At 44.3% G+C, this 13,257-nt stretch overlaps 1 protein-coding gene across 3 annotated transcripts in view; it reads left to right on the top strand.

Annotated features, from left to right (window-relative positions):
• The first annotated feature begins 1,323 nt into the window (after positions 1–1,323).
• Positions 1,324–13,257, top strand: part of Lats1 (large tumor suppressor kinase 1) — a 37,545-nt gene continuing 25,611 nt past the window's right edge. For 2 of the 3 annotated variants that reach the window (XR_012907917.1, XM_075949361.1), the window contains exons 1-2: positions 1,324–1,451; positions 10,545–11,026. Coding sequence is in view for 2 of the 3 variants with exons in the window: in XM_075949361.1 (XP_075805476.1) it covers positions 10,679–11,026 (348 nt within the window). In the remaining variant the exon portion in view is untranslated. Of the gene's footprint in view, positions 1,452–7,394; positions 7,508–10,544; positions 11,027–13,257 lie in introns of all 3 variants that reach the window. The other variant, XM_075949371.1, reaches the window with a different exon arrangement.

The raw sequence follows: 13,257 nt of genomic DNA, 5'->3' as shown, positions 1-13,257 counted from the left end.
TGCCTCTTAAAATTTTAACTACCTACCAAAGCACAAGATGGGACATCGATATGCAGGAAGCATTTAACCACAGAGTAGGCTGAAGGCACACTAAGGATTTCACCATGACAACAGATATAAAGCAATGGCAGCAACCACACTAAACATTTCCCTGGCCTCCAAATCTGATTTTTTCACAATCTGAGGTTTTCACAGTTAAACTTTTGGAGACAGTACCCAGTAATTAATCTCAGAAAAAAAGCAGAGCTGAGCTTTGTGGAGAAGGTCCTGCTATCTCAGCTACTCCGGAGGCTGAAGCAGAAGGGTCACAAGTTTAAAGGCTTGTCTGGGCTACAAAATGAGTTCAAAGCTAGCCCAATAGCTTAGTGCGGCCCAGTTTCAAAATGAAAACTATGGAATGTTCTGAGGATATAGTTCAGTTGGGCACCTGTATAGCATGGTTTGATCTTTTTTTTTTTTAGCTTAACACACAAAGATGATCTGAAAAGATACTAGTTTCATGTATTTCTTAGCGGCAACACTGGGGAAGGTGTTCATATTTACAGGGGGTGAGTAGACGGATCAGTGTTGGCAGAATTTCAGTGTTTGGGAAGGTGGAGAATCGCGAGTTCCAGTTGCCTAGAGAGCCCCTACCTGGACCATAGTCCCGCAAAAAAGAGTATTTTCTAAGACCAAAGTCAATGATGCATCCCGGACAGCAGAATCAATTTAATAAGAAACAACTTCTAACAAAGGCCCCGTTACTCCATTTACGGCTACAATGACCGAATTCTACTAATCCATAGGTCTAGTTTCAAGAATACTGCATCCGGCTGATTGCAAAAACACGTACTCTCCAAGGTCCCGAAGACTCGGGTTTACTTCAAGCCCTACACGCCTTGCCTCCAAACGTCCGTGGGTATCGGAGCGCTGCTCACCGGCCTTTCCCGGTGGGACCCACGCTCGTAGCGTCGCGCCCGGGTCACGTCTCGGTGCGGAGCCAGAATGCGGTGGTACCGACTCCACTCTCCGGGCGACTGGAGCCCGCAGGCTATGCTCACCCGGGCTCGGGGCGGCGGGCGATCAGCCGTGCGAGAGGCCACCAGCCCAGTGCTCGCTCCCGGCCCCAGCGGGGCGGCCTGAAGCCCCCAGTCCTCGGCCCCCGCGCAAGCGACGCCGGGAAATGCCCACATCCGGGAAACCCGCGGCGGACGGCGGCGGCGGCGGCGGCGACACGGAGTGGAAGGCAAAATGGCGGCGGCAGCGACGGCCTGGTGCTGAGGGGAGAGCCAGGTCCTCGCGACCCCGCGTCGGGCCGCGCTGGCCGGCCGCAGCCCCCCCGGTGTGCGTCCCCGCCCTGCCCCATCCCGAACCCCAAGCGACCCCGGGGGCCCCGGGGACGGGCTCCGGCCGCCGCGGCGCTGGCCCTCGGGCCCGCGGCCGCTGTCCAGGAGCCCCACTGTCCCCTGCAGGTAAGTCCGGAGCCGGCGCCGCGGGTGGGGCTCACTCTGCTCCCCAGCCCTTGTCGGCGGGGCGGTGGCCGTCGGGGCCCACGCCCATCCCCGCTGGCGGGGGCCCAGGGGCCGCCGTGGAGCGGCGGGCTCGGCCGGCCGGGTCCGGGCCTGACTGGGCTGCTCGCACTGACCTGAGCTGAGCCCTGCCCTGGGGAAATGAAGGTTGGCCGCACCCTGCGCCGCAGGAAGAGCCCGGGGCGCTGAGGCCTCCGAGGTGCGAACAAGGCTGGCGAAAGAGCCGGCGGAGGCCCGAGGCGACGGTATCTCCCCCCCCCCCACCTCGCCCCTCCCAGGTTTAGAGGGGAGATAAGTGAGAGCTGGTGTTTCTCGGGAGGTTGCAGCAAACCCAAACCCGCTGCTCTTCTTTCGCCTCGCGGCGGGCCTCGACTCGGGGTAAACCTCGAAGCGATCGGGGGACTCTCTCCAGCCCGCTGCGATATGTTAGGTCACCGCTTAGTGGCTAGGGATGGGAAAGACGGTGTCAGCTTAGTCGGAGCGTGTGTTTAATTTCGGAAAAGGAAGGAAAGACAATCGAGCGAGGTTGTTTATTGTACCTTGAAAAGTGCGCTCGGAGCGAAGACTGAGTCGCAGGTGGCTTATCCCGGCTTCTCCGACTTCTGCCGTTGAAAATCATTTTCTAAGGGAACAAGGTTAAAATTTTTGTTTACATTTGTAAATATGACTTTTAAAGTATGTGTATTCTCTAGCAGTTATGTCCGGTGAATAGTAAGTACAGCCTCACACAATATGGTAACGCACAGAGTTTGGAAATTAGTCTGAATGTCTGGCATCATGAAGGCTGACGGGCGATTATGGGTTATTTGTTGAAGGTTATTATGATTTTCTTCAGACAGGGCCTCAATATATAGTACTTATTAGCCTAGAACTCCACGTGTAGATCAGGCTGACCTTGAAATCAAAAACGTCCGCCTGCTTCTGGGTTTAAGGTTTGTCGCATCAGGCCCCGCAAATGTTGTTTGTTTTAAATCAGCTTTCCTCCACGAGGAAAAAAAGGTATGGTTAACTGCTAGGATACTTACAGTTTTTATCGTCCTAACTAAGGTTTTCTCTTAAGAGAGTGGTCGGGTAGGTAATTTGGGCCAAGTGATTCCCTAAGGCGGTCAGTCTGTGGAGTCTTTGCCTTTCTCTTACAGGCTGTTATGGCAAGAAACTAGATCGCAGCACATGTGGGAAAGGCACTCTCTGTGTGCCTGGTAATTGACTGTACGCCTGGAGACTCTTCAAAGTAATAAAAAAAATCTCCTAAACTGTGTGTATGGTACCTGGCTTTGTTTCCACCATTTAAGTTCCTGGTTCATGCTAGTTTTTGTTGTTCTATATACATATACTCTTGGAATGGTTTCTACTCTGATTATTTAATTTCATTTAGATGTGACGTTTAACCCTACAAAAGTTTAATAATGCCGGGCGGTGGTGGCGCACGCCTTTAATCCCAGCACTCGGGAGGCAGAGGCAGGCGGATCTCTGGTCTACAAGAGCTAGTTCCAGGACAGGCTCCAAAACCACAGAGAAACCCTGTCTCGAAAAACAAAAAAACAAACAAAAAAAAGTTTAATAATATTATAAAGTAGAAATGACCATTTTTCAGTATCAGTACAAAAAGAAGTGACTGTTTTCATATTTTTTGTGGTACCGAGCACTGTATGTAGCGTCTTCCAGGTGGATGGCGATGATGCCCACCCTCTTCTCTTTCAGACAGGAGCTCACTAAATTGCCACACATTCAGCAGTTTCCACTTTTTTTGTTACTTGTTTTTAAGGCAGGATCTCTGTAGCCCAGGCTGGCCTAGGATTTGCTGTGTAGCTGAGGATGACTTTGAATTCATAACCCTCCTGAGATGACAGTCATACCACCAAATCCAGTTTAGGTGGTGCTGGGTATCTACCCCTGTCTCTGCATGCCCAGCAGCGCTCTGCAAGTCGACCTACAAACCCTACCACCAGTTTTCACTTTGGTCAGTATTTTATGTGTGTGGAAATGTTTTGCCTGCGTGTGTGTATGTGCACTGTGTGTGCCCAGTGTCTGCCAAAATCAGAAGAGAAGGTTGGATCCTCTGACTGGGGTTACAGACAATTATAGTCTGCCATTATGAGTGCTGGAATTAGAAGCCATGTCCTCTGGAAGATCCTCTCAGTTACGGAGCCATCTCTCTAGCCCTTTGATCAGTCAATCCTTAGAGAGTAACTGGGAGGACATGTCGGTGGATGGATGTGTCAGAAGTATTCTCTGAGCAGGAGGTCTGTGCTGCCGAGAAACAATATATACAGTTCAAGGGTTTTAGCAGATTGTCTTTATAAACTTAGTTCAGCCCAAGTTAACACTAGATTGCTTTTGTTTATTTCTGAGACTTCTTCTTGTACAGCCCTGCCAGACCTGTAACTCACCACAGATTAGGCTGGCCTTGAATTCTCAAAGATCCTCCTGCCTTAGCCTCTCTGTTGGGATTAAAGATGTATGCCACCATACCTGGCTTTTGAAATCTTACTATATATTTGTACCTGTTTTTGATTTTTTTATTGTTGTTTTTCCTAATATACAAGGCAATGCATTTTTGAAGAAAGTCCATTTTTGTTTTGTTTTGTTTCGAGACAGGATCTCGGTGTGCTGAACTCACTGTGTAGACCAGGCTGGCCTTGAACTCACAGAGACCTGACTGCCTCTGCCTCCCAAATGCAGGGATTCAAAGCTTGTGCCACCACCACCCACCTCAATTTTTTTTTCACGGAAGTTTTTTTCTTCAATCTGAAGAACTTTAACTCTTTTCAAACTTGAGTGTGATCAAGAAAGTTTAAGTCATGGGTGTAATGAAAAGTGCCCTGGACTAGGCTAGAGTATGTGGAATCTAGTCTAGCATTTGACTGACTACAAGATAACCTTATTGGGACTGGAGAGATGGCTCAGGGTTAAGAGTATACTGACCACTCTTCCGAGGTCCCTAGTTCAGTCCCCAGCAACCACTTGTCAGCTCATACTCAGATAGTCATACCATCTATAATGAAATCTGATGCCCTTTTCTGGTATGCAAGTAAAAATGCTGACAGAACACTGTATACATAATAAATAAAAAAAAATAGGACTAGAGAGATGGCTCAGTGGTTAAAAGCACTGGCTGTTCTTCTAGAGGACCTAGGTTCAATTCCCAGCACCCACATGGTAGCTCACAACTATCCTTAACTCCATCCAGTTCCAGAGGATCTGATGCCTTCACACCAATGCACATAAAAATACATTTAAATAAATTTTAAGGAAACATTTTTTAAAAAGATAATCTTATTCAAGGCACTTTACTTCTAGATCTTTTTCTTTGTCCATTAAACAAAGTCGAGACACCAAATCATCCGTGAATCTGTGATCTAGGAAAAATAATATAACGAAAACACTCTATTTGGATCATTCAAAATGTGTCTTTTGCCCAGGGAATACAAGTTCTGGGAGAGTTTTTCTGTTGGGGAAGCATTTGAATGAAGCATTAAAAATTGAGTATAATTTCTACAAGAAAGAAGCAGAAGCTCCCTCAAGATTATATAAAAAAGAAAATAAAGTAGAAAATCACGAAGCATTTTAGTTGAGAGTTAATCATTTGGCTTGGTTAGAATGTGAGCTTGGAGATAGGTGGAATATGGACTTAAAAAGGTAAAAGGACTTACAGGACTCCTCCTGTTGAAGGAAGCTGGCCAGGTGCTTGTTGAAAATGTGTGAGCTTATTTAATGTCAATAACAGCCGTATGAGATGGATCCAATTATTGTGTACATTTGAGGATGAAAAGCAGGAACAGAGGCTAAGTGGTTTGCCCAGGGTTGCACAGCTAATCACTTTAAAAATCGTGAGTCTGGCTGGGCGGTGGTGGCGCACGCCTTTAATCCCAGCACATGGGAGGCAGAGACAGGTGGGTCTTTGAGAGTTCTAGGCCAGCCTGGTCTACAAAGTGCGAGTTCCAGGACAGGCTCCAAAGCTACAGAGAAACCTGTCTTGAAAAACAAAAAAGGAAGGAAGGAAGGAAAGAAAGAAAAGAACAAAAGAAAAATAAAAAGTTGAGAGTCTGGCTGGAGGCAGAGGCAGGCAGATCTTTGAATTTGAGATTAGCCTGGTCTGCCAGCCAGGGCTACACAGAGACCCTGGAGTGGGAGTTTGAGGGAGGGCTAAGATCCTACCCGGGCAGTGTGCTTCCAGAGCTTTTGCTTTAATACTGTTGAAAGAGTCCTTCAAGGGGGCGTCATGAGTGGCTGTGGAACAGGAAAGTAAAATGACAGGCCTGTTCATTGGAAAGGCTAATCTGACACCACTCTTCCTTGATCTAGGGTAGTAAACTGTTTGGTAGCATGGATTCTAATTTGTCTTAAATAAAACCCAGAGTCCGATATTAGAGGGTGAAAGCTGAAGAGTCAAAGAAGCAGTACAGTCAGCTGCTAGGGAGACCTTTTACCTCTACCAAATTCTCAGACCAAAAGGGTGATCTTGTCCTCAGACTGCATTAAGGTCCTGTCTCCTCCCACCTTATATTTCTCACTCCACCCAGCCATATCACTCCTGTCTCCACCTCCCTAGTGCTGGGACTAAAGGCGTGTGATCCCGAGTGCTGGGATCACCTTTGTGTGAACTCTGTTGCTCTTTTACACTAGATCAATTTCTTGTTGCCCAGGGTGGTCTTGAACTACAGAGATCCCTCTGCCTCTGACTCCCGAGTCCCGGGATTAAAGGTGTGTGCCACCACTCCCTGGCCTCTAGTGGCTTAGCTCTGCACTCTGATCTTCAAGCAAGCTTTATTTGTTAAAACACAAACTAAATAACACCACACTGTTTTGCCTTGAGTTCTTTTAGAAATTCTCTGCCTTATTATTAACTTTTCATATATCATAGTAATAAAGATTGCTGAAACGATACAGCCTGTGTTAGCCATACTTTGTTGAAGGAGTTGTAAATTGGTATACTTTTCTGGAAGATGAGCTGACAGTATCAGAATTTAATTGATTAATTTTTTGTGGTGTGGTAGACCAAACCTGAGGTTTTGGACATGCTAGGCAGTTGCTTTACCATTGAGGTATATCCCTAGCCCAGTGTCCATATTTTAAATATGTTTCTGGGGGCGCTGGAGAGATGGCTCAGTGGTTAAGAGCACTGGCTGCTTTTCCAGAGGTCCTGAGTTCAATTCCCAGTAACCACAGGTGGCTCACAACCATCTGTAATGAGATGTGGCGCCCTCCTCTGGCATGCAGGCATACATGGAGGCAGAATGTTGTATACATAATAAATAAATAAATCTAAAATAAATAAATAAATACGTTTCTGGAACCTCCCAAAGTAGGGGTTACCCGCTGGGCACCTAGACTTTACCAGTGAACCTCTGGAGGCATTCTCCACATTAGACCCCAAAGGCTTGTGGTCACTTCAAAATGCTGTCAGTTTTGTTCCCAGGTATGCCCATAATGGGCCAATAATTCCACTCTTGTTCAAAAACCCAAAGTCTCCCTTAAGGCCCAAGGCAAATCCATAATTGTGAGCCCCTGGAAAATGAGAAAATTAAATTATGTAATTTTAATACATAGTGATACAGAGTAAATCTACTTCAAAAGAGGAGAATGAGAGCAAAGTAAGATCCCAAACAGCCCTGACCAGCATCTGGGTCCATGATAGCATAATGTTGAGTGCCCTTGTGCCCTTTGCTGTTTGACATGGCCTATCTCTTGGGCCAGCTTCATTTACTGACTTCAGCTGTCCTTGACATATGTTCTATGGACCTGGCATCTCCAACATCCTGCGATCCCAGTTTGTATTTAGGCTTTTACCTCAACAATATCTTGCACTGTTCTTTCAAAGGCTGCCTGCAAGAACTTTGGCACAGTTACACATGGCCTAATAATATTCAGGCTTTCCTTTTTAAGATCCTGTAACTTGAATTTTGAATGGTGCTGCAGAGGCCTCTACAAGCTCAATTCCTGACTGGACCATCCTGCACATAGGCTTTCTGATTGACTGAATGACCGAGCATACTGAAGTAAGTCCTAGGGAAACAACTCTAATCTGCTCCTTGAAAACAGAGCGCCCCAAAAGTGCTGACTTCTCAATGGAAAATCAAATGAGCTTACTCTTTCATATATTGAGCCTGTTATGGGTGTAGTCTGGCAGTATCTGAGATCTTCCTTTCTATCCTGATACAAAGCAGTGATTTCTTTTTAAAATATTTTATGTGTTTGGATGTTTTGCCTGTAAGCACGTACATGTATCACTTGTATCCCGGTTGCTGGCAAAGGCTAGTAGTGGGTAGTGGATCCCCTAGAACTGGTGGGGTGCACTGCCAAGGTGATGCTGGGAATTGAACCCTGGTCCTCTGAAGAGTGATGCTTTTAACAACTGAGTCATCTTTCCAAAAAAGAAAAGTGGTTCCTTTCCTTTTTCTCTTTCTCTCCTTCCTTCCTTTTCTTCTCCTCTTCCCCCTTTCTTTCTTTCTTCTTTCTTTCTTTCTTTCTTTTTCTTTCTTTCTTTTTTTTCAAGACCAAGTTTCAAGTTTCTCTGTGTAGTCTTGGCTGTCCTAGAACTTGCTCTATATACCAGACTGGCCTGGAAGTCAGATCTGCCTGCCTCTGCCTCCTGAGCGTGGGGATTAAAGATGCACGCTAGCATCACCTGGCTCAGTGGTTTCTTTTTAATGCCAGCTCTCACAACCATACCATCCTTGTCTGAAATTTTGAATATTTACTTTTTCTGCTCAAACTACTCATTTTTTTTTTCCAATTTTTCTCTTGCATTTTCCTCCCAGTTTTCACAGTAAGTCTGGTTAAGGCAGTCAGCAATAACCAAGCCATAATCTGAGCTCCCATGAAACTTTCTCCTTTAAACTCAGCACCTTTCAATTCTACTTAGTGGAAATTCTCAGGACATGTTCTTACCCAGAACATGTTGCAACACAGTGACATTTAGTTCATTTCTCAGTAGAGTTCCTATTCCAGTCTGAAATCTCACGAGCACAACCTTTTTTGTTTTTGTTTCTCTTACTGTTCTGGTTTTTGCCCACCCTCCAGAATTGCCACTGAGGCTCTGTTCTCGTCATTCTGAAGCCTCTCATTCACATCCACAAAAGTTTTCTAAATTCTTCCTCTAAACCAATTCCAAAGGTTTCTGAACCATTTGGTCAGCTATAACTCCCCCTTCTTTTATACTAATATTCTGCTAGATTAAAAAAAACTTAAGAATATTTTAAATTTTTATATAAGTAAGTTTTTGTATGTGTGCACTTTACAGTCCAGATGGAAAAACAGCTCATGGAGCATTAAAAACACTTGGTTACTTACAAAGCATATATGCTTTCTCAACATAGAAAGTAAGACTTCAAGAGTGTTAGCTCCCAAGTGAGTCCCCATTGTGTTTAGTACAAGAGTCTTAAAGACCCATGAAGAGGCGATTGTCTGGAGGTAATGCAATATCAGGTTGGTGTGTGAATGTATACAACAAGTGCCAGTTCCAATATCTCAGCTCCAGAATTCTACCATTTTGTTCTCAGAGGAAGAAGAGTCAGATAGTATACTAATAAAAAAAAAGAGATTATATTTGATCTTAGCAAAAAGGCCCAGAAGTGAGTATAAGTAAACCTAAAAATGTTTTCGAGAAAGGGTTTCTCTGTAGCTTTGGAAGTTCTGGGATTAAAGGCATGCACCACCACTACCTGTCTTCTTGTCATTTATTCATGGGTACATTATGAATTTGCATATAGCATGACACATGTGAACATTAGAGGACAACTTTGGGGAATCTACTGTCTTATTGTACAATGGATCCTAGGGATCGAGCCCAAGTAGTCAGGCTTAACAAACATCTTTACCTGCTGAGACATCTGGCTGTCCCCTCTCTTAGACTTTTGATCACTGTGACAGATTACTTTGGATAAGTTAAGGGAGGAAAAATATATTATATTATGGCTCATAGTTTTGGAGGTTGCGGGAGTGCGTGGCAGAACATCTCACATGGCAGCCAGTAAGGCCAGAAAGGGACCTCAGACAATATATAGCCCCCTAAGGATATACATCCAGTGACCTACTTCCTTTAGTTAGGTTGCACTTCCTAAAGTCTCTAGGGCATGTCATATTTAAGCTATAACGATACTGCTTTTTAGTAACAAATAAGAGAATATTGATGGTTTAATCCCACAGAGGTTTCTTTCTTGCTCACATGTCCAGTAGTAATCAGGAGGACTCAATGCAGTAATTTAGAGAGCCACTTTCCCTCCATGTTATAATTTTAAAATAAGCCCTGTTACAGTCCTTGAAGCAAGTTTTACAAATCTGAACCTTTAACTGCCATAGCTCAGAACTGAGACATGACTGTTGTTAGAGCTATGCAGGAAGACAGAAAGTAGTGCATGGATACAACGTTTGCTGCAGTGCATTTATTCAAACAATTGAAGGGCCAGGTAAAGGCACTTAATGAATGCAAGCCTGATGACCTAAGATTGTTGTTGTTGTTGTTTCTCTCTCTCTCTGTGTAGCCCTAACTGTCCTGGAACTCACTCTGTAGATCAGGCTGGCCTTGTCTACAAACCAGAAATCTCCAGCCTCTACCTCCTAAGTGTTGGGATTACTGCCTGGTTTGATGGTCTGGGTTTCATTTTTAGGATATAGATATTCTTGTTCACATCTGGTAGTTTGGTAAACCCAAACAGGTTTAGAATCTTCTGAAAAAAAGTCATGTGATAAGAAATCTTACACTGAAGTCTAATTTCCAAGATTTAAAATTGGAGAGGGAGTTTGCTTAAGGTTCACTTAGTAATCCTTTACATTTCTATGTGCTTTATATACTTACTAAAGCAGGCTTAAGATTGGGGGGGGGCACAAGTAACTGTTAGTTAGAAATAATGTAAATCCACTTTCTAGGAAAGTAGGCACAGAGAAGTGAAACAATTTACCTAGATTCTACAGTACTACTTGATGAAGTCTGAGCTTCAGTTGGGAGCTATCAAGTCTCATAGCAATGGGGGTTTCCCCATGCAAGGAGCTGCTTTCATAATCACTATAGCTTTACTTATGTATTTTATGTTTTAGGTTAGTTACTTCGATTATAAAGGATTTTGACATTCCTGGGAACTTCTCCTTTCACCTTTTCTCAGAAGGAATCTCTCAGAGTCTGTGGATTAGCCCTGAAGAAGTGCTTCACGGGGCCACATATAGATGCTTTCATGAAGAGGGGTGAAAAACCAGAAGGGTACAGACAGATGAGGCCTAAGACCTTTCCTGCCAGCAACTACCCTGGCAGCAGCCGACAAATGCTGCAGGAGATCCGAGAATCGCTTAGGAATTTATCTAAACCATCTGATGCTGCAAAGGCCGAGCATAACCTGAGCAAGATGTCAATTGAAGATCCCAGGCAAGTGAGAAATCCACCCAAATTTGGCACACACCATAAAGCCTTGCAAGAAATTAGAAACTCTCTATTACCATTCGCAAATGAAACGAGTTCTTCCCGGAGCCTTTCAGAAGTCAATCCACAGATGTTTCAGGATTTGCAGGCTGCTGGCTTTGATGAGGTAAGAATGTTTAAAGACAAAAACAAACTAACCACATGATTCTTCTTATCCGTAAGGCAAACTCCTTTCAGGAGAGCTCATCTTCCTTTGAGAGGATGGATGCAACTGTGCATGCAAATTTGTGTGTTCCGTTAACAAAGAATGCTATATTTACAATCTTACTGATTAGTATGACAAAATAATTATTTCTCTAGTTTCTTCTGTGCTAGTCCTAAGTCCTGGAATTTCTATAGGTGAGGTTATGACGCCAGAGTGGAGGTGCAGTTGAAGAAAGCCACAAGTGACGGGGCAGGGGAGTGAAATGTGAACGCTGTGATCTCAGTTGTTGCTGGAAAAGTGATAGCTCCAAGGATATGAAATCTAGATTCACCATAGGGAGAGAGAACTACAGTGACTAAGTAGAATATTCATGTCACCCAGGCCCAAGTTTATATTTAAGTTAAGGCCAACAAAGCCAATCCTTTTGTTTGTTTTTTTGTTTGTTCTGTTTTTTGTTCTCTGTGTAACCCTGGCAGTCCTGGAGCTCACTTTGTAGAGCCAGCTGGCCTTGATCACAGAGATCTGATGGCTTCTGCTTCCCAAGTGCTGGGATTAAAGGCAAGCACCACCACCACCCAGCTACAATGCCAAATCTTTACTATCTATTCCAGAGCTCCTGTGAGTCCTTTTCATAACATAATTAATCGTATTTTGTTCTGATTATTAATAAAATTTTGTTTCTCACAACAGCATTCTTTGTGAGTGAATATTTTAGGTGGCAGAAATCATTTTAGATAAAAATGAGCTATGTACAGCTGGAAACTTGGCTCACAGGTGAAGAGCACTGGTGGCACTACCAAAGGACCCAAGTTTGATTCCTAGCACTTACACGGAGGTTCTCAACCAATTCAGGGGCAATCTATACCCTCTTATGGCCTCCTCAAGCACATGGTGCCTATACATACACAGAGCCAGAACTCATACACATAAAATAAATAAATATATTTTTAAAACTCAGTTATGTAAAATGTAATCAATGGTGACTCATCAAGAATCATAGACAGGCATTCTGGGATGACTGTGGGCTCTTGTAAAATAAAAAATAAGTTACAAGCCAAGCACGTCTTTAATCCTAGCTCTCGGGAGTCAGAGCAGGTATGTCTCTGTTAGTTCGAGGTCAGCCTGGTCTACAAAGTGAGTTCCAGGACAGTCAGGGCTGTTACACAGAAACCCTGTCTTGATAAACATAATAGCAACAACAACAACAAAAATTACATACTTTTTATTTAAAAAGGAAGAGCCAGGACACAGTTACAGTCAGATCAAAAGAAATCCAAAGTTTAGCAGTATTAAAAAAAAACCCAAGGATTAATGTGTAGGATCCCAGACGGTCCTCTGGTCTCCTAGGGCCTTGTCAATGGCACTTCTCTGGCTCTGCCGTCCACACACTAGGTTCAGGCTGGCTCCACTCCACAGCTACTGCTGTCCTTAGCAGGCATCCCATTGTACTAGCATCTCCAAAATGTTTGGGTCTCCACTGCAGCTGGGCTACGTCTTCTGGGCTCTCTCCAGGCACTCCAACCCTGCCATTTGGCATCAAACTCTTAATTTCTCTCTATGACCTCTTCAAATCCTGGGACTTCTGCTTTAACCGAGGCTACACATTCACCACTGGCCTTTCCTGGCCTCTCACAGTGCCAAGCCTCAGCTGATCTTCATCACTCCTTCATGCTTTAAAACTAGTACTACCTGGAAACTTACACACTTACCAGGTTTGGCTGCTAGCACTAGGTTAAAGCCCTTGGCTTCCTCGGAACCACAGCTTTTGTGTATTAACTCTGAGGAAACACTGCCCAGAATATTTTACCTCAGTGGTGTTGGTCTCTTTTTAGCCTTAGCATTATCTTCTAGATTCCCACAGCAGTTCGTAAGCTCTGAACACTCAATGGCTTTTCTCACCCAGAATTACAGTCTTCCCCAAAACATGGTCAGGTCTTGCCACAGAACTTATCTGGTACCATTTTTTTTTTTGTTTTAGTTAGGGTTTCTTTTGCTGTAATAATACATGACTAAAAGTAACTTGAATAGAAAAAGACTTATTTCACCTTACAATTTATAAGTCCATCACTGAGAAAGCCAAGGCAGGAACTCAGGGCAGGAACCTGGAGGCAGGAACTGGAACAGAAGCTGTGGAGGAGTGCTGTTTACTGACTTGCTCCTCTTAGCTTTCTTAGAGCACCCAGGACCACCTG

This window comes from Microtus pennsylvanicus, chromosome 1 (genome assembly GCF_037038515.1).
Source record: "Microtus pennsylvanicus isolate mMicPen1 chromosome 1, mMicPen1.hap1, whole genome shotgun sequence".
Taxonomy (NCBI): domain Eukaryota; kingdom Metazoa; phylum Chordata; class Mammalia; order Rodentia; family Cricetidae; genus Microtus; species Microtus pennsylvanicus.
The sequence above is the reverse complement of the archived record's forward strand: the minus strand, read 5'-3'. Positions and strand labels throughout refer to the sequence as shown.